Source organism: Onthophagus taurus, chromosome 1, assembly GCF_036711975.1.
Source record: "Onthophagus taurus isolate NC chromosome 1, IU_Otau_3.0, whole genome shotgun sequence".
Lineage (NCBI taxonomy): Eukaryota > Metazoa > Arthropoda > Insecta > Coleoptera > Scarabaeidae > Onthophagus > Onthophagus taurus.
Genome location: NC_091966.1, coordinates 15,117,847 through 15,145,357, shown reverse-complemented (window position 1 = coordinate 15,145,357; position 27,511 = coordinate 15,117,847). Strand labels below are relative to the sequence as shown.

At 31.8% G+C, this 27,511-nt stretch overlaps 2 protein-coding genes across 10 annotated transcripts in view; one reads left to right on the top strand and one right to left on the bottom strand.

Moving 5' to 3' along the window:
• Positions 1 to 24,533, top strand: part of LOC111417387 (Short Calcium-binding Mitochondrial Carrier) — a 45,089-nt gene extending 20,556 nt beyond the window's left edge. For 3 of the 9 annotated variants that reach the window (XM_071197502.1, XM_071197497.1, XM_071197511.1), the window contains 5 exons: positions 1,483 to 1,594; positions 7,039 to 7,068; positions 19,399 to 19,557; positions 19,617 to 20,187; positions 23,568 to 24,533. In XM_071197502.1, coding sequence (XP_071053603.1) covers positions 1,483 to 1,594; positions 7,039 to 7,068; positions 19,399 to 19,557; positions 19,617 to 20,187; positions 23,568 to 23,758 — 1,063 coding nt within the window. In that variant the 3' untranslated portion in view covers positions 23,759 to 24,533. Of the gene's footprint in view, positions 1 to 851; positions 938 to 1,482; positions 1,595 to 6,805; positions 6,948 to 7,038; positions 7,069 to 17,236; positions 17,517 to 17,690; positions 19,313 to 19,398; positions 19,558 to 19,616; positions 20,188 to 23,567 lie in introns of those variants that run through there. The other 6 variants (XM_023049905.2, XM_071197516.1, XM_071197521.1 and 3 more) reach the window with 5 other exon arrangements.
• On the bottom strand, positions 24,448 to 25,497 carry LOC111417761 (6-phosphogluconolactonase). The gene is made up of 4 exons (XM_023050165.2): positions 25,284 to 25,497; positions 25,020 to 25,223; positions 24,682 to 24,965; positions 24,448 to 24,623 (listed from the first exon to the last, which is right to left on the bottom strand). The coding sequence occupies exons 1-4, from the start codon at positions 25,402 to 25,404 to the stop codon at positions 24,525 to 24,527; spliced, it is 708 nt and encodes a 235-aa protein (XP_022905933.2). The 5' UTR covers positions 25,405 to 25,497; the 3' UTR covers positions 24,448 to 24,524.
• Between the last annotated feature and the right edge of the window lie 2,014 nt (positions 25,498 to 27,511).

The window sequence follows — 27,511 nt, the reverse complement described above, 5'->3', positions numbered from 1 at the left end:
TGAAAAAAAATAATATGAATTAAATAAATTCCATTTATTTAAGCAATTTCAATATAACATGTATGTTTTGTTCACACATTAAGATTGTCCAAGTCATAAAATTAAATATCGTTAAATCAAAGTGATAATGTAACATTATTATAGATCCAGCTGTTTCTATTTTTGAAATGTTGCATTAATAAAAAATATATTAGCGGTTTTATGTTATATTCATAACTCGCTTAGTTTATTAATTCCAATAAATTTTTCCTTAATTTTCCATTCACACTCCAACTGTAATTTGTAGAATGTAAAGTCTCAAAGTTCACCTGGCTATTTTTTTCTTAGTATGGTTACCTTGAATTATAAGTTATAATGTCTAACGTGTGTCTAGTGGAAATTGCATTTGAAATTATGTGAATAATTGCACTATCATAGTGAGGCGTTGTAAACCTGTTTAGTCATAATTCAAACATATCTAAGTACTATAACAGCTTCACAATGATAAAAGTACAATTTTTCTGATCTAATTTTAAACGTCAACCTCACATAGTTACATGTTAGGGCATTTGGCATACATTTATGGTTATTTAGATCTCGTAATTCATACGTGGGAGTTGTGACTATTGCTGATGCTGTGACATACCTTATTTATTTGAGATGTAAATCTAAAACGATTTTTATTATAAAGATTTTATTGGAATTATCATGTGATTATAGCTTATGATAAATCAAAAATAAAATTCTTATCTTTGTATTTAAAATATCTCGCGTTACTATTTGGTAATAAAGCTTAATTTGTATTTATCCGCAATAATCTACTTTCATACCCTCCTTGTATATTTCACATACTAACTACACATAAAATAATAAAATTCATTTTATTGTGTTTTTGTTCTATATTAACTACTTCTCTGAGAATCGACACAACTGATTCGGTATTTGATCATAGGATAAGGTATGCAATTATAAAAAGCCCTAGCATATTTGTAGATTGATTGCTATAGTATTAAACGACAAAATTATGATGTGTTTTGTTTGAGATAAATAACGTTTTTGGCATTAGCAAAGTAACCTATTTAGCTAATTTTATAGGTATATCATTAAACTAAACCCAATTCTTTTCTCGTCACATCTTAACCTAAATTTATTCATTATAAATATCACTATAATTCGACGAAACAAACCATTTTAATGTAGTATACCATAAAATGTAAATAATATTATCAAATCCTGAATAAATCATGCCCGATAATTGAGAGATAAGATCCATTCTTTTTCGTTATAATTTTGGATTAAATTTTGTTACTTAGATAAGGCGCCTCGGGAAAATATTTCGTGGATTCTTATTTCTCATTCAATAATGCCCGGTTTATCAGTTACATAATATCCAAATATGTAGGAAGTTTGCTATAGAGCTTGCCACAACCCATTTGCAGTTGCCACAGTTTCGACTAAACTTTAAGTTGTAACTTGTTCAACAGTCATTTTTCGTGTTTTCAGAATGGACCAAGATGGAAGTCTCAATATTAGTTATGATGAGTGGAGGGATTTTCTGCTTTTGGCACCCAGCCATGACATCAGGCAACTCATCAATTATTGGAGACACTCCACTGTAAGTATTAACATTAGTAATCATTTCGTATTAATTGAATCATAGAAAGGTTTTATGACACAATACTAAAATAAAAAGACAATAATAAAAAAGTCATTGGACTAATTAATTTGTAGAATTCAGGTATTTTATTGTGTTGTTTTATCTTCGTGGAAATGATTTTTTGATATACTTGTTATGTTTTCAATTCAACAAAATATTTTTTACTTAGAGTTGTATAATGTTCTCGCGAATTACGTATTTTATGGATGTTTGCAGGATGACTTAAAGATTTATACGTCATAGTCACGATTCATTTATTATGATGTTAAAAGCGTTTTGTTTTAATTTTGTTGATTATTTAGAGCGATTTTTATTGCACATATTATTTTATTAATTATACCTATTCGTTTTTATTCTATCATCTCTCTTTGTTACTTATTCTTATTTATTCCTTTTCAATTTTTTGAATTTCATCAGCTTGTAGGGAAGTGGAAGTTTTGAAAACTTATTATTTTAGTGGAAAAATAACTACTAACTTTATTAGTTTACTAATAAACATGCCTTTTATGTTAATTAATTTTGTTTCTTTTATAATCTTATACGGTTGTAGGTATAATTGGTTCCTTATATGGTTTTTATGTTTTAAACAATTTGTTTAAAAGCTATTGTTTTCTACTCTACATTTTCAAACCATAATGGTGTGGTGTAAATCAAATTGCAATTCGTTTTAAACTGTTTCAAATTAATGTTTTATTAGTATTTTGTTGAAATGGGTTTCTTTAAAAATTGTTATTTAATATAAATGAAATACATAAAAATATAATTTGTATTAAATATAAGATAAAGTAGGTTACACATAACTACAGTGTTGGCTGTAAGTTATCGACACCAATATTTGACCTCGATTGTACAATATTATATCATTACAGCACGCAGTCAATTTTTGATTATTTTGAAACATTAGAACCGATAGAATTCCATTGCCAAAATAATAGGAGACCTAAAACGATCCCTCAAAGAAAACTGTTCTAGTGAAATTTTGACATTGCTTTTCAATGTTTTGCACTTTCTGAATTATTAATAATATTTATAGATCTAGTTGAGCATTAACATTGTAGTACAGCGTATAGAAATTAGGTGTAAAGAGACTGCAAAGACAGACATACCTAGAAAAAAACAATATAAATTTGTTTACCTTTAAAGGTGCTTGTTACATTCAGCTCATTGACCGACTGGTTGATAAATTGAAGGGCTTAACATCTTTCCCTTCAGATCTTCTTAACGTGAAAAGTCTATCAGTGTTACCTGCGATTCATTGTTATTTAAGTTTCTGATCTTTACCTGCACACTTTGCTGCTGTAAGTAATCCAGATGAGATGAGGCTGGCATTGTTGTATTCCTTAATAATTTTTCTGCTTTTTGAGTTTCTTAATTTCAACCTAAGTGATCATTAAATGCGACCTGAATAAGTTGCTTTACTATTTACAGGTGATATTTACAACTCCAACTTCATTATTGTTGCTAATTTCGGTAGCCTTATTGATAGCCTCTCCACCATTTTTTCGTTTACATGCGGAGCAATTAGTCTGCTGGGGCGACTTCAATATTGATGTAAGAGTTGGTTTATAATGCTAGCTACAGTCACCAATTTGCATTATTCAGTCAGCTGCCATAATTTATTTGATCAAGTATAAATCATTGTCATGCTGTTCTCTTAATTCAGCGATGTCTTGAAAATTCTGATGTATACTAGTAATGTATATTGTTACATTACCTGACTAGGATTCTGCGATAAAACATATTAGATTAGATATCTGAGTTAGAGCCTTTGCATCACTGATGAAGTTTACTTTAAACACTTCTTAGGAGAAAATAAAATAGATGATGTGTATTCATTATGTTTAAAATACAAATATATTCACGATGTTAATTCATCAGTAATTCCTTTTCATCTTTAAAAAGTATTTAACGCGCTTGAATTTACTCTTCTGAATAGAAAATCTCTGTTATTTTCTTATCAATCACTATTAATAGAATTAGCAATAGAACAACTTTCTAGAATGTATACTAGAAATATAATATTGTAGTATACTGGAGAGTTCTTCAACATTTGTTGTTGGCGTCGTTATTCCTGGATATTAATATCGTTTTCCAATCTATGCATTAAAGCAGTTGCCTATCAAACGTTTTCCTGGGTATAAAGCTCGATGATCATTATTGCTTTCTTTGATCTTACTTAAAAATGTAAGTAAGATCCTTTCCAAAAGCATGTACAAAGCAAGATGTTTAAAATAAATATTATCTTTGAAAAAGTTTGTCCTTGAGCTTTGTTTATTGTCACTGTACATGCAAGTTGCATAGAAATTAAAATCTGATCGTCGATCTCGGCATTATAGTATCCTTTACATGTACTTTAACCTTCAGTATATCCTCACAATATTGCTTTACGTACATCGGCCAGTAACCCGAGATCTAATTGGTATCTATCTTTAAAACACTCATCTTTATACCATTGCAAATCTCACCGCCCAAATCGATATTTCGAAGTAATATGATAACAGCTACCGTTTTGTCTTGCAATTTATATTAAGGTGGTAATGAAGGTCATTTAACGCCTTCGATGTGATACTTGTTGACTCTACAGTACGTTTTGCATTCTCTGTCAATTGACTTTAAAATCTTCTTATCTTCGTAAACTGAACTGTTAGTCGAGCATAAATGTCGTAATAAATAATTGGGAAACTATATGATTTAATGATGATCTAACTTGGTCAAACATTTCGTCAAGATTTCGGCAATCCTCAAAATAAAAATTGCGAAAATAGGCGACAACGACGCTTCTTCCCAAACAATTAACTGCACATCGTCTCCAATAAAAACGAACTCAGGGCTATGACTTGTTTTTTCTTTTTGTAACAGTTCGGCCGCTATTACGTCGCAGCACATGCTTCTCGGTCCATCTACGAAAAAAAATTAGACCTATCAGTAATCGTATTTAATCATCGTCATTAATCATTTAATCACTTGAAACTCAACCTTATATATCGCTTGATCATGCGACATCTTCTTGTTGTCCGACATTCCGTAAGTTTTCCAATGACCGAACATCTCCAGCTTTTACCATCTTCGCAGTTGTTCTTGTATTTTTTAGAGGATTATACTCTAGCTGCCGTGCCAGTTGATCATTATCAGTGCGTCAGAAATCTTCCATTAACAAAATAAACATTGAAAACCTTTCGGAGAAGTCTTATTAACAGCTTTGTCCACAATAATCATATTTATGGTCGCCTTCTCCAACCCGATAATTTTGCAATTTTTACCAACTATTTGGAAAAGTCGTGATTTTCCCAAACATGCCATTTCTGTCTCTCAAGATGGCTTATATCTCTGGCTTCGGGATTATACCAAAATCAGGTCAATAATTGGCTTCTGTCATTGTATTATCTGGATTTTTCTACAGCTTTAGGTACTGGTTTTGAACATTACTCACTACGATGAGTGTAAATTTGACTGAATCAATCATTAGACGTTTATACTGTTAATATTAAAACATCAAATAAAGTATTTCATCTGGGTACACATACTAACAGAAACAATACAACAGAATAGAAATCTGTGAGTTTCGTTCTTATAATAGCAACAATCTTTAGCATGTCTTTATTGCCTTAAGCGAAACATGGTTTAATAACTTTGCGGCCATTGAAAGGTTTAACTACGACAAAACGTGATTCAAAAACAAAGTTTTCTTTAAACATAAGCACATTCTTTGGTTTCCGATATCCCCTATAAGTTTCCTAAGATTTATTTGAACTTATTCATCGAGTTGTTTAAAGATTGCTGTAAACAGTAGATAAAACAGACAGTAAATAGACACTAGGTCAGGAGAGCCTTAACTACTATACAATTTGAAGCCTTGGATAGAGAGATAATTATATTAATAAAATACTTAATTAAAATAAAAATTAATTAGTTTATCTTTTACGTCAACCAATTTAAGACAATATAGTACCAGTCAGTCGAAATTATAATCATAATGAATGATTTTTGCCTTTCTATCGAAAATAATATGGTAGTATTTCGTTTCGGGTACTCGCAAAGAAATTCTTGAATCAATCAAAAGCTTTTAAAAAAAGTCAGAAACGTCGGATGCGATGATGTTTTTTCTGTTGACTATTTTTAGTTCGTAGGCAGATATATAGGCAAGAATTTTGAATTTAAATGTGCAAGATTTATTTTCTGAAGCATTGAATGTTGCAGAGGTGGAGTTGGTACTGGAAATAGAACCACATTGCAAAACATTTGCATTGACGCCAGTATGAGCAATGAATAATGTATTGTATTGCTTTCAGTTAAGTTCAAACCTTTGTTGAGTTGTCAATCAGTTTTGTATGCTTTTCGTTATTCTCATTTAGTTTAAAACATTAGAAGTATATTTGCATTAACACAATGATCAAGTAGGCTTGTTGCCAGACGTGCTTATATTCCCAAACTTAGTATAATTATTTTAATGTAATTTTTGGTGTTATTTTGAACATCTTTTTATATACATAGTTACTATACTCTTATTTTGTTTTCGCTGTATATATTATGTTCTATTTGTATTCCAACTTATTAACATCCACTTATACTTTAGTATCATAATAGATTATGTAAATAAGGAAAATTACATTAAATTTTGTTAAAAGCCCTCAAATCGAAGATTATACAGTACAATAAATATCATCATACCAAATAAGTTTCAAAACTTCTCTTATCCCTACAAAAATCATTACCATTTAAAACAGAGTTTGTAAATCATATGTTGTTGAAAATTATTTTACGAAAATATATATGCGTTTACGTTTCCGTTAACGTCACAGATATGTTTTTAATTTGGCTACAATATCTAATAAAATCTTGTTAGCGTAGTAAGTTCAATTTAGTGCTATTAGCATGTCTAAATTTATAGTTATTACCTAATTAGTATTGTTACCGTAAATTAGCTTAATTGATGGATGCAGAGAGCGAAATAATTAAAACGAAATTTTAGTAAAATTTAAAAAAAACTTAAATTTAAAGCAGCAATTTAATTCGCAAATAACAGATAATGACGTGGCTTACGTGACATTCATAAGGACTTCCATTAAGTATAATGATTCGATATCATCACTTCAGGAAGGGCAAATAGCCGACAATTTTCATTCGCAGAGCTCGAACACACTTCATTGTTTTTATTAGCCCAGTCTTCACGCGAGGCTTTAAACGTGAAGTCGTTAAATAAAGTTGAACATTATTACACGCGTTACTAACAGAACTATAAATGGAGATTCGTCTCTGTAGGAAAGCGTTTTTTCAAAAGATGAACGGCTACTTTATACCGGTTTTTGTATTAGTAAGTAAAGATGTAGATTCTCGTTTGCTCGCATACGGATCGTTAAGCTCTTCCAAAATTAACTTTATGCATGTTTGTTTTAATTGCATAGCTAACCTGGGAACTACCAATGGAAGTGTGGGTACGTTTAAGCGCGCTTTTGTTTGGCTGTTTTTAGTTGTATTGGAGCTTTTTTTTTGAATGATTGTTGTCGTAGCTAATAATTAATATTATTGTAATGTCCTGTTTCATAACACTATGTGTTTATTGTGAAATAGGCATTTTTTAAATTAGGAAGTGGCAAAGTAAAAGTTTTATAGAGGTCGTAAAGTCGATCATTTTCCGTGTACATTGTTTTTGTAGAAAACTTTTAAGAAGAAAGTATTAATTTTTAGTATTAGAGAGTGAATCGTGCAGAAAATAAAATGTTACTTCCTGTTGAACTAGAGCAATATCAACTATCACAGTTGAGTGTGCACTTTCACTTCGTGTTCACAATATTTGATATGCAGAATGATTTGGTTAAGTTACTTTGTTCTAAATTTTAACCAAAATGTTTATTTGTTGTGAAAATGTGTTATAATAGTAATATATTGTTATTGGAGTTTTAATGAGTTTAATAAATCATAGTATTCGGAGTGGATTTTGTTTCGCATGAAGATATATTTATGCTAACTCCATTGACGTAGTTTGTACGCAGTTTTAAAGTACATAGTTCAAAGCGATTAAAAATTTTAATATCGACTATTTACCTATCTATCGCTATCGCTTATTCGCCACATTAGTCTTTAGGGTCATCATTATAACGGAAATGAAATTATTAAATGTAATTATTCTTAAAGATTCAAAATGGTTCTACGAGAAAAAAGTATATATCGAAATATCCATCAAAATATTGACTTTATTTGCGATTTCAACAATTTTGTTTATTTCCATCAGGTGTTTCCCACGATGTAGAATATAATCGAAGGGAACAATAAATAAACATCGTTATAGCTTCATTATTAACGATACAAAAAGTTTTCGAGAGCGTTCAATCGGAAATGTTTAAAATTAAGCCTTGATAAACAGCTTAATTTCAACATTTGGCACGTTTAACCTCTTGACCTCGGGGTTGGGAACAATTGTAAAGAGTACCACGTGGTCCGGCCTTTAATCCGGAAACTGGTGATGTGTACTGCCTTCCAATTGGTTGCCGTTAGAGGCTCGACTGACTCCTAATTGAAGGTTCCATTTGTAAATTCATTTATCTAGGTCATTTACTTTGTTTTGGTATAAATCAATTATTGCGCGATCATTGGTAATGAAATTCCTATTTGCTGATTGTTCGAGCAATTTTCACATTTTGTAGAATTTAGGCATTGTTTAAGATACTTGAAAATAATCAGATAAATGTGATGTAATGATGTAGTCTCGTCGATGTTGATTAAACGGGCGACATTTGGTATCAGTCGCCTGAAGTATTAATCTAGGATACAATGTAATGTAGTGTCAATATTTAAACGAAGATGATAGGAAATGATAAAAATGTACAGAGTGAACTAAATTGTTATTTTTTGTTGTATTTAACATTACTAATACTATAGATGGTGTGATTGTTTTCTATTCTATTGATATGTCATTTTAGTACTGATAATATTTTTCCTAAAGAAACGTTCATTGTCGATGAATACTCAAATTACGTTTTGATAACTGACTCGTCTCTGTTTTGCAAGCGAAACTGAGTTTCGCTATTTGTAATAGCAAGAACAGAAAATGATTAAGTCTATGAGTCATTTCAAATCAGACCAAGTTGTTAAACATAAAAAGTTAACAACCGAATGTTCGTTCTTTGTAATTTTGTTAATGTAACATAATTTTCTTTCGTTTAACTTATCTTGTTTTTTGCGTATTTTTGTTATTGTTCCGATATTATTCCTCCTATTTGGGTAACAGTCGGTGATGTCGATGACTTGGTTATAATAAGATAATTTTAAGTGCTTGTGACAGTGTTTAAAGTCACTGAATCATTGTTGATGCTTCCAAAAAGATCAGAATTGTCGGAATTGAGCTCTTTCATTTTAATTTGATTATGCATAAGAATTAAATACTATTCTACAGTATTCTAGTTTCTACATTAACTGTAGAAAATTGTTAAATCTTGGAGAGGTATCTGTGATGTAATTTCGACATTTTTTACTTCAGAAATTTTGAAGGAGCTTGAAAAGAGTCATTGTATTAACACACTCGCACTAATTCATGTTTAAAAGCTCTTTCATTTGCGGTGTGTTGGTCCTTCAATTTCTGATTTAATCAGATATTAGACAGAACCTACATTTGAGACTTTGTTGCACAAAACACCGAAGCTGTACCTGTTTTATCTTTACGGAGTATGTCATTCTCTTGGTCCAAGCAAGCAGATGGTGTTAAAGTGTTAGTCGAATTCTCCATGTTGGTTAAAAATTTATATTCTATCAAATTGAGTTTATTAACATGATGCTGGGGTGTGATAGCCTAATAGCAAGGCTGATGAATGACACGTCTTCGACTTCCGGTTCCTTAGATGTACGACAATCATCTGATATTGTTTATTATACTTTAAAAGTGAACTTAAAAATAAATCTATGCCAAAGACTTTATAAGCTATTTATGCTACTCTAAGCAATTTCTTTGTATGAGTATATGCAATCCTGTGTCAGGCCACACAGGATTGCGGCAAAAGATAGCCTTCCATAATAAAAGACCCATTCGAAATACTATAATACCTTAAGGCTAATTTAACCTTTTAGGCACATTGACTATTGACTATAGGCATTTACAGTAATCTATTTTGTATCCACATTTACAACCTTTTTCTGCGGGTTTCATCGGTATATATTATTTAAAAGAAATGGGTTCCATTATCATTGCAATGGAAACTTAACAAGCGATCAAAACGATTTGTTCTTATTTCTCTTTTGTTGAACGTTATGCACATTTGTTTGTCCTGTAAACAAATGATAGCATTATCAGGCAGAAACAGAATAAAGTAGATTGATTTTGTGATAGCAGGTTGTACTTATGAGTTTTGAAGCTTTAATGTCTTCAATTTTGTCTTCTTTTCAATTAAGAGCTTTAGATATAGGTACATTCATCATACAGATGGGTACGTAATAAGTTGTGGTAATTGGGAATAAGATAAAGTTAAACTAGAAAGCCCATACAGTTTTAGTAATAATCTAATCTTAACCGGCATTGTATACAGAATCAAAAAATATGTAATATGTGAGTGGAAATAACTTTATCAAGACTTTTAAAGACCTTTAAGTAATATAATTTGTTTCCGGTAGAAACATATTTTCCTGTAGACAATAATTTAGAGTACGAGTCAAATGAGGCGATCATATCCCAGCATAAAAACAAACACTTAAATAATTTAACATCAATCAGTTTGTGAATTCCTAGCACTCAGGTCATAAAAATACTTTATGTAAACCACTAAATTACGTCAAAATCTCGTATCAAAACTGCGACTTAGTCATGAATCCATGGCGTGTTCACGTTGTTTGCATCCTCGAAAAACAAAAATTGTTAAAAAGATGTTTGGACGGGGTCGATTTGGATCTTAACCAACTTCTTGGCGATAAAATTAAGATAACTTTTAATATATCTAATGTTTTTTTAAAAAAATTATGTAAGATTTTTAATCTTTAACTTTTTACTATAATGACTATAAATAAAAAATAATTTTATCATTATTATTTAAAAATGACCACGCTTAACTCAAATCCCAAGTGTGGTAAATACAATTTTTTTCATCACATTTCTCTTACGACGTCATTTTATAGCATAAATAACAAAAGTTAATCACATAAAAAATGAATTATATCTTTAAATTACGCAAAATGGTTATGTACACGACGCGACGTCTGATGACTATTGTAAATTTGCGTATATCATATTTTTTTTCATTTCAAAAACACTCTTTGTTTGCAAACTTTTCAACCTCGTGAGTTCCTCTTTTCAATTGTCTACTTCGAATGACGAGGACGTGGTATTCAAACAATCGCGCTAATAACATTTATTTAACACTTAATGTATAATCTTGTGCCAAATTTTAAAATTTCTCTCAATAACCACCACCATGTACGTAGTTTATTGAACATAAAAAACTTGCCAAGGAAATATTTAATATTTAACTTGCGACAGTTCGTAATTGTGAATAGTTGGACTAATGCCAAGATACGCAGGGCAAAGTCCACGAAACCGGGACCTAACTAAGATTTTGATGTTTTAGTAAACTTACAGTCTCGTGATTTCTGGCTCAACTACCTAACCTGCAGTGTGTATATAGACTGGAAATAAATAAAATGTTTTGGCTCCAAAATGTATGTAAATCCAAGAAGTATTTTCTTCAATTATTTACATAACTCTAGTTGCAATAAAAGAATGATAATTAAGTATGATATTCGCCATATGTAATTACATATTGATAATAACTATTCTAATGGCACAAAGTGTTTAGTTTCACAATAAAAATGTTATTGATAGACGCACCTTTAATCTTTTTATTGTTTTAAATGGTGTATCTATTTCAAAATTAGACAATTCAAACCATTCATTTACGTCAGTTATTTTTTTCTAGACTGATAATAAGCATATTCATATATGAACACACCTCCGCATAAAATAATAGAATAATTTTATATTTAGAATGCAACGAGTCCACGCTTATCGGAAAATGATCAATGACCTTGTCTATTTTAGCAGTAAAAGCCTTAGTAACAACTTAAATTGGGCTTTGTTGTTAACCGATTTAAATAATTTTAAATTATGTATAATCTTATTCAAATTGTGGTTAATACGGTTATTAGACTGCCACTTTTGCACTTTTCATATTAGATTTTTATAATACATTAAATTTTTAAATTAAATAAATACGTTTATATAAAATTGATTGGTTTTCCCAATCAGTTAATTCTCGAAATGTTAGTGACCTGACCTATCACAGAAAACGTTAAAGGTCGATAAAAATCAGGCGTACGGCTGACTGATAACTGCATTTTATCGGGCTACGAAATCGGATGAGTCGCTGTTAACACAATTTTGTATAAATCATGCCATATTTTAAATAAGTTGATTTGTGATGGATTTTTTTTAAATACCAATAGATTGATACCATCTGTCGCATTTTTGTGTTCTGATAACATGCCAAAACACAAGTAGATCAAGGTTACTTCTATAAGTGTTACGATGCTGTCTACTTTCTGTATACAGTAAATCCTCGATATAATCAACCTTGTTAGAACGGACTAGTTCTAATGCTAGTGTTAGTTCTAGTATCTTAAGACGGCTAAACCCGAATATTTTTAGTTCAAGATCTCGTGTTAGTTCTAGTGCTAGTGTTAGTTCTTTAGTTGTTATTCAGTGTTAGATTGTTGCATATTTTTCATTGAACTAAAACTGGAACTAACACTAGACCTAGAACTAGAAGCGTATTAATCCGTTATATCGAGGTTTTACTGTATTTGACATTTCGTCGAATAAATAGAGTAACAAATTAACTGATGTTTGCCAATTTTTTCATCTAACCGTGAAATGTCCACTAAACCACGTGTTAATTTAGGTAAACACTTCAAATTTGTTCATAAAGACATTTTAAAAGTTTCTACAATTCCTTTCTATTTGTATTTCAAGTGGAATCTTTTCGAATTCCCAAATTTATAAAATAAAACTAATTTTGAAGCTTATCACAAATAGATATACAAAAAGTCTTTGTACTCTGAACAAAGTTATCTCATAGCACGAGATATTTTTGCTGACATTTTATAATCATTTTTCTTGTGCAACAACTTATTGAATTCATATTCTTAGAATACACGATAATTTTATATAAAAGTGTTAATCGACGTTTTCGGGAAAACTCCGGAAGCAGAAAATGTAAACCGTTTTTTTAGAAAGTTGATATAAATAAAAATGAGGCCCACTTTAGGATATCACTAAGTACTAAAAACGTACATATACTTAAAAAGAGGTACTTCACGTGATGCTTTTATCTGTTTAACTTGTTTAGATAATTAACATTGATGAAGCATGTGATAATGCATAAAAGTGCTAAAAGTTTTATTTTAACAATTATCAAAAATTGCAAATAAATTTGTATTGAATTAAAAAGTAATTCATCCAAATTTTGTTATAAAAAAAGTTAGTTATAATTAGGGAGAGATGTTTCAAACCAAAAATAAGTAAACTCAACTAAATGCATATCAAAAGATAAGGATTATTTCATTTAATATAATTGAATTTCATTTAAGCGAACATGTGATCCTCATTTATCATGTCCAATATGCAGTGGAATTTTACCAATAAAGCATAGACCAAACTATATCGGTAATAGATATGAACCACAAAATTGTCCGTTTCAATATTAGTATCTCGCCGTTTTTCCGTTATCTATCTTATCTTTATTTCAAAATGTCAAACATGTGTAAAGTATAATGCAAACCAACGGGATTTTTACATCATTTCATTTCTTTATATCGTTCCTAATATAGGTTTAAAACTCGCATCATGCGTCTTAATAATTTTTAAACTACGTATCTACAATTTTCCGAAAATCGATTACGACTAATTCTTGAAACTGCATCAATTAATTGTAATACTAATTATTCTTGCTTTATTTATTTCAAGTTTAGTAGAATTTCTAAAGTTAATTTATATGTCGTGAGATTTGTACTTTTTATGGGGTTTAATAAACTTGATTAAAAAGGTATTATTAAAAAAGGTTATTGCAAAAGATAAAAAAAAGGAATCTTAGTTGATGTTATTCTTAATGGACTGATTAAAGGAATGTAGTTAGTTGCATCTGGTTTAAAATATGAAATAACACATCTTTATCAATTTTAAGAAATGAGATGTCATTTTCTTTTCCAGAGATTACAGTGTAAATGTATCATTGAATTATAACTCACAACAAATATTATTTTTTTGTTAACATTGGGTACATGACATAGGCTTTTATAAAATGTATGGAAATTGATTATATTTTATTTATTTGATTACAGTAGTGACAAAGTTCAGTTAATCACATATAATGATACATTCTATATCTTTAATTTAATTCTTAGTTAACTTAAAGCAAAACCTGGCTTAAATGATTAATGTTTAAAAGAAAAAAATTTTCAAAGATAATTAGAAGATAGAAAGGTAATAAAAAAGTGAACACATTTTCTACGGTTTTCTAAATTTTAAGGTCACCACGTTATGGCTATGAATGTTGTATGTTTTATGTAAAATAATGGAGTTATTTGAATTCTCTTTCAACAAGGTAGATTATTTTTTTATAATCATTTATTTTTTCTTCTGGTAAACATTAATTCTCGTAGCATCTCTTGATTGGTAAATTTATTATATCAACAATGGGCACTTACTTTTAGTTCATATAATTTTCGTTTAGACGAAAAAATCTTGATGGTATCATGTTCAAAACCTCATGGTCAATCTTCATGTAAATATGTAGTTTTAATATCAAATTGTCTGAGCGATCAATTTCTTGTTTCCGAATATGCCAAAATAATCCAAAATCTCTTCTAAGTGTTTCTTATAAGTTTTATTCCAGTTGGTAGGTTTACGAGATTTAGTGCCATCTACTCGAATATCGGTGTGGTTGCCCAGGTATTCCAGATCTTAGCAGCCATAATCGTTTTTGTATAAAAGAAACACTGTTTGACTACTTGACAGTGCTTTCTACCTCTGATCATTGATTTTTTGCTGTTTATTATTTTAGAACTTGTTTTCGATTCCATGTTTCTGAATAGTTTCCATTTATTTATATCCACTGTTGACCTTGTACAGATTTCTATCTATGTTTCTCTTTAGAAGGTGAATCTTCCTTTGTTTCTTTTCAACAGATTTTGCACTCTGGTTATAGTATTTTTTAATAGACTATACACTGCTTGCGTTATTCATTTTTCCTGCTCTTGCTATTTAGATCTATATTTCTGGTAGTCTAGTTAAGACACTGCAAATCGCCTCGGTTCCTCTTTAGTACCTACTAATTTGCTCTTCAGTTTTAAGACACAAGTTTTTTTCTCCATATTGCCGAAAGAAGTAACATAATAATATAAGTAAGTATATACTTACTTCTATCCTATTTAACAGAGTCTGCATACTGAATTTGTTCCTGTTTAGCGCCCACAACATATTGTATCTATTGCTCTTTAGTCGCTTTTGTATCCTAACTCTCTTTTTATCAAGAACTAGGTATCCTCCGTGTCTCTAGGCTACGGTATTAACACCTGGTATTTTACTTTTTCTTTTTTGAAATATACAACTACATAACATTTGTATTTATGGTCTTTCATAGCATCTTTGTATCACAATTTCCGTATATCTACTACTGAACATTCTCACTTCTGTTACAGTTTCTTCCATTCTGTCCCAATTCCTTATTTTTTTATTTTTGCGTTTCCTATTTCCAAATATCTTTTGTGAACTTAGTAATTCATTGAGTCTTATGATTAAAGCTTCCTATTTCTTTTTCAGTTTGCTATAGTTCCATATTGCTGTAATCTGTTTATTCTCTTCTCACTATATACACTGCCTTTTCTTCCTGTTTAATTCACTTTCCATTCTGCATCTGTTCTTTTCAAGCAATTTTACATTCTACTATTAATCAATAGACTTTGTATTTGTTCTTTATTAATAACATTTTCATTTTATGTTTCTTCACGATTTATTCCAAAACTTATCGTTCCATGTTTCTAAATATACCCTCTCATTATATTTCTCAAAAAAGCCTCTGCATTTGGTCAATATTCTTCTACATTAGCCGCTTCATTATTGTACAACACCTTTACTCTTTAACTCAGTTTGCATACCGACATAGTACTCTTTAATAGTTTCTGGTTCTATATCTATTCTTCATTTGTCCAATTCTGCCACTTAACAATACATTTACTGCTATACTCTTTTTAAAATCACTACTTCTGCTTCTTTCTGTATGTGAATAGCATCGTCTTTCATAGCGCCTATTTACTCTGTACATCTGTTACTCTTTAATGGACTCTGCATTATTCATCTCGTTAGTGTTTATAGGAATCTGCATTCCGACTCTTCATTTTTCCAACACACCTATTTGCTATTGCGTTAACTATTAAATTTTTTTCTAGAATCTGCTGTCGACTTCTATTCTTCTTTATTCTGTAAATTCTTTAGAGTGCACATCCTTCACTATTTAAAGGAGTTTGCAGATCTAATTAGTATTCAAAGGATTCTGCATTCTGAATTTGCTCCTCGTTGCTAGACACAGCATTCTGTTCTTCTCTGTAGACTCTACTGTTCTATTTAAAATTTCTATTCTTACAACATTGGAGAATGATGTTTATTTATTCTGTGTTTATCTTGATTCTCCGTAATTCACATGATTTCGCTTTTGTAGCCATTTATTCTACTAATACAACCGCAACCTATATTTTGAATAACATTTCGGTTCCCTTTTCTTCTTCGAAATCGCAGTAATATTTTGAATTCGAATTTCTGACCAGAAAATACTCATTCAGACTTATAACTTGATTGAAGTGACTTTCCCATAGAAGTGTACCAATTCATGTGAATGTGGAAATTTGTTAAAATGATTGCAACATTCAAAAGAGTTGATATTTTTACCTTTTTTGGCATGTTTTGGCGTTTTCTTTAACTACATTCACGACAGGAAGATTTTGTCCATTTACGTCCATTTACGTGCGTCATCTGCATACACGTTATTATAATACTGTTCCTTGGTCTGCCAAATATCAATAAAGCCCTTAAAACGCACAAGTCCCTTAACATCCTGAGGTCTCATTTTAACACAATCTATAATATTGCCATTAATTTTTTGAACAAGTTAATAGAATTGTCAGTCTTTTAAGTCTATTAATATACACTCAGATTTCTTGATATTGGTGAAGATACAGGATAAGTTCAAAAAAAATATATGTGCTACTTGGTTATTTGCAGAAGTTTAAAACCTTGTTGCTATTCTTAATCCTTATTTCAGTTTCATGTTCCAAATTATTCTGTGTTTTGTTGTTTTTCTTCAACGACACCAAGGTTCAAGTGTATTTACGTGAAAAAATTCTGGAAAATTTCAATATCAAGTAAATATTTATAACATTTTTTCAGGATAATGAGATATGATCAATTAATTAATTAAATATTATAAGTCACCATATAAAAGTGGTGGTATATCATTTTTTTCGTTATCTGCTTCACCTGGACCTTGAGACTTGGTACATCACCGTGACGTCACAAGTTGAGCCCCACCTCCCATACACTCATATGTAGCGGGACCGCGGTTACTACCGCGATTCAGTCAGTGTTTTGCAGTTACTGTTTGTTGGTCGTATTTTTCGTGTGCTTCCTGAAAGCAGGAAGTGCCGGGGAAGATTTCGGGCTAAATCCTCAATCAAGAAAGACTTTTTTTATTAAATAAATAAAAAGTTGCGCGTTTTAGTGCACGTTTTTATCTGTGATAATAATAAACTTCGCGAGGAAATTAAAAGGACCAAAATGTACGAGCAAGAGACTGCAACAGCCATTCCCGATGTCCTGGAGGACTTTATCTTTCTCTTCCACCAATTGTTGGATAGGGTAAGTCGGTTTAACACTCAGCCGCCTTGTGCCAAAAAAAACGTCGAAGGTGAAAGTGATGAGATTTCGCAGACAGCCTTGCTCTTTACGTAATTTCACAACGGAAAGGAATTTAGAAATCTCCCTTCACCGTTATTACTACTCAAGTTTGTTACTTTGAATTATGACCATTTGTTGGGCTGATATAGGAGTTTTCCATTTGGCAATTGATGTTAATTGTGGAAGATTTCTGACGTTACTGTCTTCTTAAGGATTCTGAATTATTATCATTTAGAATAAAGAGTGGTTTCGATCGCTTTGAAAGAGATAGTAAAAATAAATTTGATTTGATTGCCAAAAAACGTGTAATTTTTACAAACACGTGCTGTTGTAATGCGTTGCGGCATATTTAAATGTTTCGAATTAATGTCTCATTAAGAAAACTAGGGGGTTTACGAAAAAACTTTTCGACATATCCAAAATACCTTTAACTTACAACATCTTTAAATTTCCACAATTTTTGAAACATTTGTGGTTTTTTATGAAACACAAGCAAATTTTTTTTTAATGTTTGTTTTTATTTTAATTTAACTTGAAGGTGATAAGTTGTCTAATCTAACTGACCACCAACAAAGCCAGGTCATTGTTACCAAGATTTCTAACCGTTGTAAGATGCTGAAAGGCAGTGCAGCGATACATTTAGCACAGACGAAAATAGTTCGTCGGAGTCACGCTCTTCTTACGCAACGTTGGGGATTCAATTTTCCAAAAATAAATTATTCTTAGAACAGCACGATGTCGTGAATTAATTGCAATTATGTTCATGGATTATATTATACCATAAAAGAGTATTAATCTTGAATTAATTTAGACAGAATGAATAAATCTTGCTTAAATTCAATTACTTATTATTTTGTGAAAGGTTCTATTAAGAAATTACATTTAGAAAGGACTACGTAATTTTTGTAGGATTGTAGACAAATTCTTTGTAAATAGTTGTGATTTAATAGAAAATGTGTATGATTAATTTGTTTTATTCGAATTCTTTTATAATAAACGGGAAATCCGATTTGTCATTAAAGCTTGATAAAGGTACGCACACTTTTTGTTTAAACACGTGTGTTATTCATTTGAACTATTGGTATATTTATTTTATTTAAATAGTGACACCTTCCGAATTCAGACTAAAATCATTAAAGTTCTTTCTAGGATGTTATCAAACCATTGTTTTATTTATTGTACACCTTTCTAGATTGCGCACGTCACGTCCGATTGTTTAGGTGTTTTATTGACGAAACGTGATAATGAATGATATTTTATACCTTTATTTAACGACTTGGCAGAAATATTTAAGTTTTTTTATCTTGTAAAATTCCATTATCAACTCGACCTCTCCCTCTCGGGTCTTCTGTCACAACAATTTTTTATATTAATCTTAGTCAATTGCCGTTCCAATTACAGCAGCCGAACGAACGTCTATGAGTCAGTGTCGCTTGGCACTTTGTTCTTCCTCTTAACATCCTGGAAAGTTTTTAACATCCCAAATTATTTTAATGAGCCGTCGCCGTTCATTGTGACAACGTCAGTTTCTATTCTTGTCAAATGGACGCAAGTGTCTGTAGAGGATTTCCTCTACAAACATTTCAAGCATGAAGACTATTATGTTGAAAGCGATAAATAGAAATTTTAACATTTTTGCGTCTTCTCGATTGGAACTAAAAATGCGGAAAGAAACCACTGATGATAGGTCGGATCCTGAAGCGTATTTTACTATATTATTGAAGGATAGTCGTATGGATAGCGTTGTCCTTATGACTGTTAGGTTTCATTTCCTTTAAAAATGAAAAAGTTGAGACTGTGGGTTTGATTAAGTTACGGTATCATGTTTTGTATTTATTTTCAGTATTTGGACATTGGGGAGGATATGAATGTACCTGATGACTTCACTCCAAGTGAAATGCAAACTGGAATGTGGTGGAGGCACTTAGCAGCTGGAGGTGTTGCCGGAGCTGTTTCTAGGACCTGCACTGCACCGTTAGATAGGCTAAAAGTTTTTTTACAAGTAAGAATGGACAATAAAAAATAAATATGATCAAATATTAATTAACAAATATTTTTTAGGTACAACAGAGTAGACAAAAAATAGGTGAATGTTTAAAAAATATGCTCCACGAAGGCGGCCTTCGGGGTTTATGGAGAGGCAACGGAATAAACATTTTAAAGATAGCGCCCGAATCAGCAATTAAATTCGCCGCTTACGAACACGTAAAGAGATTCATCAAGGGCGACCAGAAACACAATCTGGGTATCTACGAGCGGTTTATAGCCGGTGCATTGGCCGGAGGAATTAGTCAGACGGCCATTTACCCGCTCGAAGTACTCAAGACACGGCTTGCATTAAGAAAAACCGGACAATTTAAGGGCATCGTCGACGCCGCTTACAAAATCTATTCCCTCGAGGGATTACGCAGTTTTTATCGTGGCTACATTCCTAACATGCTGGGAATCGCTCCGTATGCCGGCATCGATCTCGCCGTCTATGAAACGCTCAAGAGGAAATATCTCAAGACACATTCAAGCGAGGAACAACCCAGTTTTTGGATGTTGTTAGCTTGTGGCAGTGTTTCCAGTACTCTTGGACAGTTGTCTTCATATCCGTTGGCTTTAGTTAGAACGAGACTACAAGCTCAAGGTAAATAAATTAAATTAATTTTGGATTTTACATAACACCAACATAATAATGAAGTATTTCCTCTATACCTTTGATGTATCCAATCTTTGATTCTGTATTGTGGTAATTCCCAAAGTGTAGTCGCATAGTGAAAATTTATTCATGCACGCGTTGGATGGTTTATCTAAAATACTGTTGAGTTGTAAAATACTACAACAGTATCTAAAATACTGTTGAAAAGCCAAGTAAAGGCCTTTAATAATATAATATAGATTCTCCGCGTAAACGTCATATCCTGAAATGATGATGCCTTTAAAGGTTCATTCTCCACTGCAACTAATAACTTATTATGCTATGTACTGGATAAGTTTATCGAATACTTGGTTATTCCCAAGTTTCGAAATTCAATTCAGTTAGAGAGCTATTCTGTTGGACATTAGAGATCTCCTATATAGTGGATCTATATAAAATTATGTTACGTTTGCAAAATTTACTAAACTTGACGTGGGTTAGGTTTAGTTTGGCGTTGATTGGATGAGGAATTGAATCACGTCCGTTTATGTTGCTTGTGGGTTGGTGTAGTTAGGTTGAGTCAGGTTGTGTTTGATCTGTGCGAATGGAAATTGATAATATATAATGTTTGATGGGGTTTTGTCCACACTGTAATAATGAAAGAAACTTCTTTTATTACAAAATGAATAAACCATAATCTAACATAACTAACCCGAAAAGTTTGCAGTCTTTGCAAATCTTTCACAGCATATTGTATGGGTTTTAAATCACTTTTAATGCACGAAAATGCACTAAAAATAACTTGAAGAGATTGATATTGTGCTCGATGTAAATTTATTGAGGCAAAACCATGGTTACCCCACCCCTCACTATTGGTAGCTAAGTCTATCAAAAACCCTAAACGATTTTTAGAAATAAGTTAAATAACTTCTGGACAAGTTTCTAGTATTAACTCTTCGTTTCCTTTCTTATCACATTGTTGCAATACCTTTTACCATGCTTATTAACACTTGTACTAAGTTGGAGAAAAGTAATGTGCTTGTGGACCAGGTGTCTTAAGTGTTGTTAAAACTTTCAAATCCGTGAACACTCATATCCTTAATAAGTTCTCTATAAATATTCATTGTCAACTTCTAATGATCTGTTGATGTCAGACTAGATGCAGTTTTTTGACCTACTCTTACAAGCTTTTATGCCATCAACTTTCGGATATGTGAACCAATTAGTAGACATCATATGTTCCCACATATTATTTCAATCTGCACACTTTTTTAAAAAACCATTTTAGCGTAATATCTTGTGGGAGCTTCTTTCTGCGATTTGCGTATTGAAATACCAATACTATGATATTGGTTGCATACTTGTAATGATGACGTCAGGTACAATAATTAATTAACACACTGTACATTCTTGTTAAGGTATACTCAATTAAATGCTGATCTAGACGATAAACACATCCCCACGTTTCGTTATATTCTATTACTATTTTTGGCTTAGACATAACATTACCATCTTTTATCAGTTTTGTTTGTTGTTGCCTTCTCGGTGTTATGGACTGTAAATAACAAACAAATATCTAATATTTTATCTTGCCACTTCATTACCATTACAGTTTCATGTGGAGCAGCTCCTATTTCGCCCTTTTTAATTTTTTTTGTTTGAATAAATTTTGGTATATCTTCTCTATTCTTCTGGACTGTCCCATATGTGTTCATTTTATGATTTACTAAAAAATTGTTATTTGTAGTGATGAATAATCATTATCAGTGGCGTGACAGTACTCTTGGTTTAGAAGTAATCACACAATTTAGGAAGACCAGCCTAACTTTAAATTTGCCATTTATTACTATATCTCTAATAGTACTTTATAAAGTATAAACTAGAACATTTATTATTTCATAAATAGGCAAACTTTTATAATGTCTTGGGTTAGGATAAGTACTTTGATCAACTGCTTCATTAATTACCTTCTTAGGTTGATCAATTTTGGAAAGTTCCTCCCTTATATTGATACTCCATATTTCATTAATTTACCAATAAATTCTTTCTTCTGGTTTTTTATTAAGGCTCTGAAGTATATGTATTTATAGCTAGAAATATCATTTCATTTTTGTCAACGTGTTTCCATTCACTCTCATATCTGCCTGGTTGTTCAGCATGTTTATTTGTTTCTAAAACTAATATATCCAATACTGAATCATCAAAATATAGTTTGAAATATTCTGGTATATCACAATTGCTTATCAAAAGAAAAGTTGAACCAGGCAACAAATGGAAACCTTAGAGGATGTGGAATTGGAGATTGCTGATCTTCCAGCTTGCAATCTTCTTCGGAATTATCTTTAGAATTACTACTGTCTATATATATATATATATATAAAGTCTCCTTTCTTTTAAGGCTGACATAAAACCAATCCTCAAAAATACATGTAAAGAAAAAAATGATGGGAAATATGAAGGGAAAAGTTAAGGACGCTCGAATTAACTTGAGCGTGTACGTTAAGGGGTTAATAAGCTAAGAAATGTAAGTATTTTACGACTCTCGACTTCGCAGTTTGAATCTTATCAAATTAAACCTTATCCACACTAAAAAAAAATATTGGAAAGCCTTAATAGTTATCCACAAAAAAACAATCTTGACCATTCCAGAAGATATTTAAGGATTTTTGGAGGATCTTAACTTGTTTCAAAGGATTTCCATCAAAATTTCTATGGATTTCGTGGGAAGTCAAAGGGTTTTTAATTGGCTTCTATGTGTTTCTAGGATTACCAAATTATTCAAAGGTTTCCCACAGAATATGTAACGATTGTCTAAGATACTTAGGAATGTCCAAAAATCTTTAGATGATTTTCAAAGTTATCAAAAAATGTTGAAATGTTTTCAAGGAAAATCCTAGACATTGAAGAATATTAAAGGTTAACCATAGATTTGTTTAATTCTAATAGTGTATAAGAAAATTTCGGTGACCTTATACTTGAAACTTTATCTACTTCTTTAGTTTTTGTTTATAAATGATTCCAATGTTTTAATATTGCGTTAAAATCAGGATGGAGCACATAACTGTTTCCAAATCAGTGATCATAGAGCCAAAGAATGTGTAAAAAGTCTCACCTATTATTTGGACTTTTAACCTGAAAACCGATTTCTTTAATCAACTACCTCACTCTAAAGCGTTCATCATTGACGTGGAGAGATAATGTTCAACAATGAGTTGTTATTCATCACATGAACAGAGTCAGCAGATGATTAGATCATGTTGACTAACATAGTCAACCAATATATGAATTAGAAGAATCTCAATCCATTTTCCTTATTTTCCTTTCACAATCAAGTTGCTCATTGAAGTTTTCACGGATAAACAAATTTTTAATGATAATTCTTTTTCTAGTGGTAACACCAACAATGGATAGAGCAAACATGACAATGACAGGTGTGTTCAGGACGATAATTGAAAGAGAAGGTGTATTGGGTCTTTACAGAGGAATAACTCCAAATTTCATAAAGGTGATGCCAGCAGTGAGCATAAGTTACGTTGTTTACGAGTACACGAGTCGGATTCTCGGAGTAAATATGACGTGATGAAGATGCAGTCTAGGAAAAAAAATGTTAATTTATTAAAACGACTCCTCCGCTACCGTTACTGTCCAGCCTCGAAGCGTGGCATCGATTTCCGACACACGTAGGATATACATCTCTCTCTATCTCTCTATTTCATAGCTAATACCAGTAACCACCTTAAAGATAATAGCAGAGTTTATCGGAAAAGAATCTTGCTATAATTTAAGCTAAACATTATCTTAATAACAAAAATTAAATAAAAAAAACGAAAATAATGAAGAAGTTGAAAAAAGAAGAAGCTTATTCAATGTTGTTGCAAAAAAGAAACACTGTTCTACTACTTCTATTTGTGATGTTTTAGCTTATACCTTGGAAACTTTTTATATAAGTATTTAGATTGTGTCCCCAAGTCGTGGAATGGATTCCACTTTTAACCAAAGAGGGCACTTTATTCTCAAAACGGTTTTTTTTTTCTTTTCAAAACTTCTTTTTTTATTTGTACAGTCAAGTTATAATCTTTTTTATATGATTCCATGCGGTCGTTTTCTATGAAGCACGAGTTATTAAGATTTTTCCATCTTTAAAAGTTACAAAGTTCGAAAACGTTTTATTCGGTGTTGTGAATCTAGATTTTAGGAGTTATATTCGAGGAATACTCTCGCCTTGAACGTTGCTTCATGGAAGGCTCGATTAAGAATAAAATGATGTGATGTACTTAATATTTTATTAAACTTGTATTTATTATATTATTGACTGTATTTATACAAGTGATCAAATAAAATCCTATTTAATTTAACAGTCCATTTTGTATTATTAAATGCAACATTCCTGAGTTTGGTTGTACTCTAGCTGCTGGTAGGTTTTGATCCTTATCCACAAATACTTTCTATAAATATAAAATAATATGATAATCTATAAATTATACAATAATAAAGCAATATTACCTGCGCCATATCAGCTTTATCCATTCCTTTAATAACAAAACAACAATTCCTTGCATTGTTTAAAACTGGAAGAGTTAAAGTAATCCTCTTAGGAGGATGCTTAGGTGAATCTACAATAGATGCCACCCAAAGTTTATCTTCCTCTAATAATTTATGCCCTGGAAAAAGTGAACATGTGTGCCCATCGGGGCCCATTCCAAGCATTAAAAAATCGAATTCTGGAAACTTTCCGGTTGGAAAATATTGCTCCATCTGTTGGACATAGTCGACAGCCGCTTCATCAGCTGATTTTGACATTTCAGTATTAGTAAAGATATCTCGTTTCGGTGATAACTTACCTTCCACTCCTTCTTTAATCCTTACAAATTGATCCTCTTTTAAATTAGTTTTAGCAATTAATTCAGTTTTGTACGCTCCGAAATTGGAATCTTCGCTTGATACTGGAACAACGCGTTCGTCGCAAAAGAAAAATTTCCATTTTGTTAGGTCGTTATCGCCCAATAAGATGATGGCATCAGTTAAAAACTTTATAGCGGATCCTCCTAAAAGTAATGTTTGTATTATCTTGTTTTTTTGTTATGATAAGTTTAGGTTAGGATTACCTGAAACTCCGATAGTGAATATATTTCTTTCTTGAATCGCTTTTTTGGAAGTTTCTTCTAATAAATGGCTTAAATGTGCAGATAATTGCTGGTCATTATCACCGACAAGTATGTTGTTCATTCTTATGCCGGTTTGAAATTGATATGATTTTAAAACTACGGCAGTAAGTATGAAATGTTTTGTTTCGTGACCTTATATTTTCGACTGTATAGAGTAGGTATATTGGGTTGCATATGTTGGGAAATTTTATGACTTGTTCTATCAAATATATTATCATTTTTAATAAAGCTTTATGGTAACTTTAATTTTTACTTCTTCAGCACTTGATTTGTCATTAGCTACAGTAGATGTATTTTATAGGATAGACAATATTAATATCGATTTCTTTTTCTTTATCATTTCCCCTGGATGCCATCACAGCGTTGGCGTGTTGTTGGGATTCTCTATCTATCTTCTAAAACTACGCCTGTTCCTTGCCATATTCTTCACTTCCTGCACATTTCCTCCTCTCTTGTGCACTATCTCCTCCAGTCCATCCTCTCATTTTATCCTTGGCCTGCCTCTCCTTCGTTTTCTAACTATTCCCATTTCCATTACTGTTCTGAGAATTTTCTCTTCTGGCATTCTCACTAGGTGTCCATAGTTCACTAGTCATTCATAGTTCACTGGTCATCATACTGGGTCCTACACTTTGAAGCTTGCTGTGGGGTGCACCGACAAAAGAAATTAATTTTAAACACAAGGAGCTTGTTGTCTCGTCTGTTCGGATCACTTCTGTTTTTTGTTCAACTTTCTATTATTGTTAACACCAAAGTTACAAGCTCTAAAGGATAACGCAGCTTCTTCGGCAGCACCATCAGAAATTAAACCAAGTCATGGAAATCAACGAGAATATTTCAGTGACGTTTAGTGTCGTTAACGTCGTTGACTGTTGCTAGTCAAGAAAAATACCTTTAAGCCCTGCAGAAGTTGCTCAGGCAGTGGCTTTGGTGGAAGATGGACGTAACATTCGTTATGCTGCTCGTGTTTTTGATGCGATATAGAGTACGGTTTGTCGCGCATACAAAGATTTCGGCAGACTAATACCTTCATCAGGAGACCTGGGTCAGGAAGAAAACGCACAATCCCGTAATGATCGATAGATTGTTTTCGAGAACATCCTGTTGCTCGATTACAATTTGCACGAGATCATGTTTAGTGGACCAATGCAGAGTGGCGAAACGTACTGTTCTCAGACAATCGAGGTCGGCTTGTACTCTCCAGATGGTCGAGAGAAAGTTTGGAGCAGAGCAGGAGAGCGTTATGCTTAGTGCAACTTATCTGAAAGAGTTTGTAATGGTTTGGGGAGGAATCTGCGTCGAAGCACGTATGGAGCTTTGCTTTATCAACGACAATCTAAACGCCGCTCGGCATATTGAAGAAATTTTGGCTGAACACTTCGGCCAATTTATTGGTGACAACTTCTTGTTCATGCACAATAATGCACGCTCCCATACAGCCCGCATAGTATCCCAATACCTGGATGATTTGGATATCAAGAGAATAGCATGGCATGCACATAGCCCTGCTTTAAATCCTATAGAACACATGTGGGATATCCTAGGGAGACGAGTTAGATCCGCTATATAAACGCTAGATGATCTCTAGAAGAAGAGTGGAGCCAGATTCCGCAAAATGAACTTCAAAACTTGAATCGAAATATGCCTTGAAGGATGAGGGATACCATTCAAGCGAGGGGAGGAAATTGATTTACTTGTCACAGTTTAATTAAATTCCATCGACATCCATGACTTGCTTTAATTTCTGATGGCGCTGCAGAATAAGCTGCGTTATCTTTTAGAGCTTATAACTTTGGTATTAACAACAATAGAAACTTGAAGGAAGAAAACATGCTTTAGCGTTATTCACAATTGCTGAAATTGAAGAACGCCAAAATGGGGAAAGCGCCTACAGAAATATTGATAGAGGTAAACCTTTCAAATAAAAAAAAACTTATTCAAATTGAGCAATACGTTCAAAAGTTATTGCAGTTTGAAATTGTCATCATATAGGAGATGCGTTTTTATGCCGCTAAGTGTAGTTTTATAAATTCTTAAGTTTGCATTTGTTCTTACTTCCTTCTTGCCCTCAATTGCGTTATTCATTTGGTAATATACATTACTTGCAGTTTGTATTCTATTTTGTATTTCTCTGTCTATTGTTCCATTCTCACTAATAATGGTGCCCA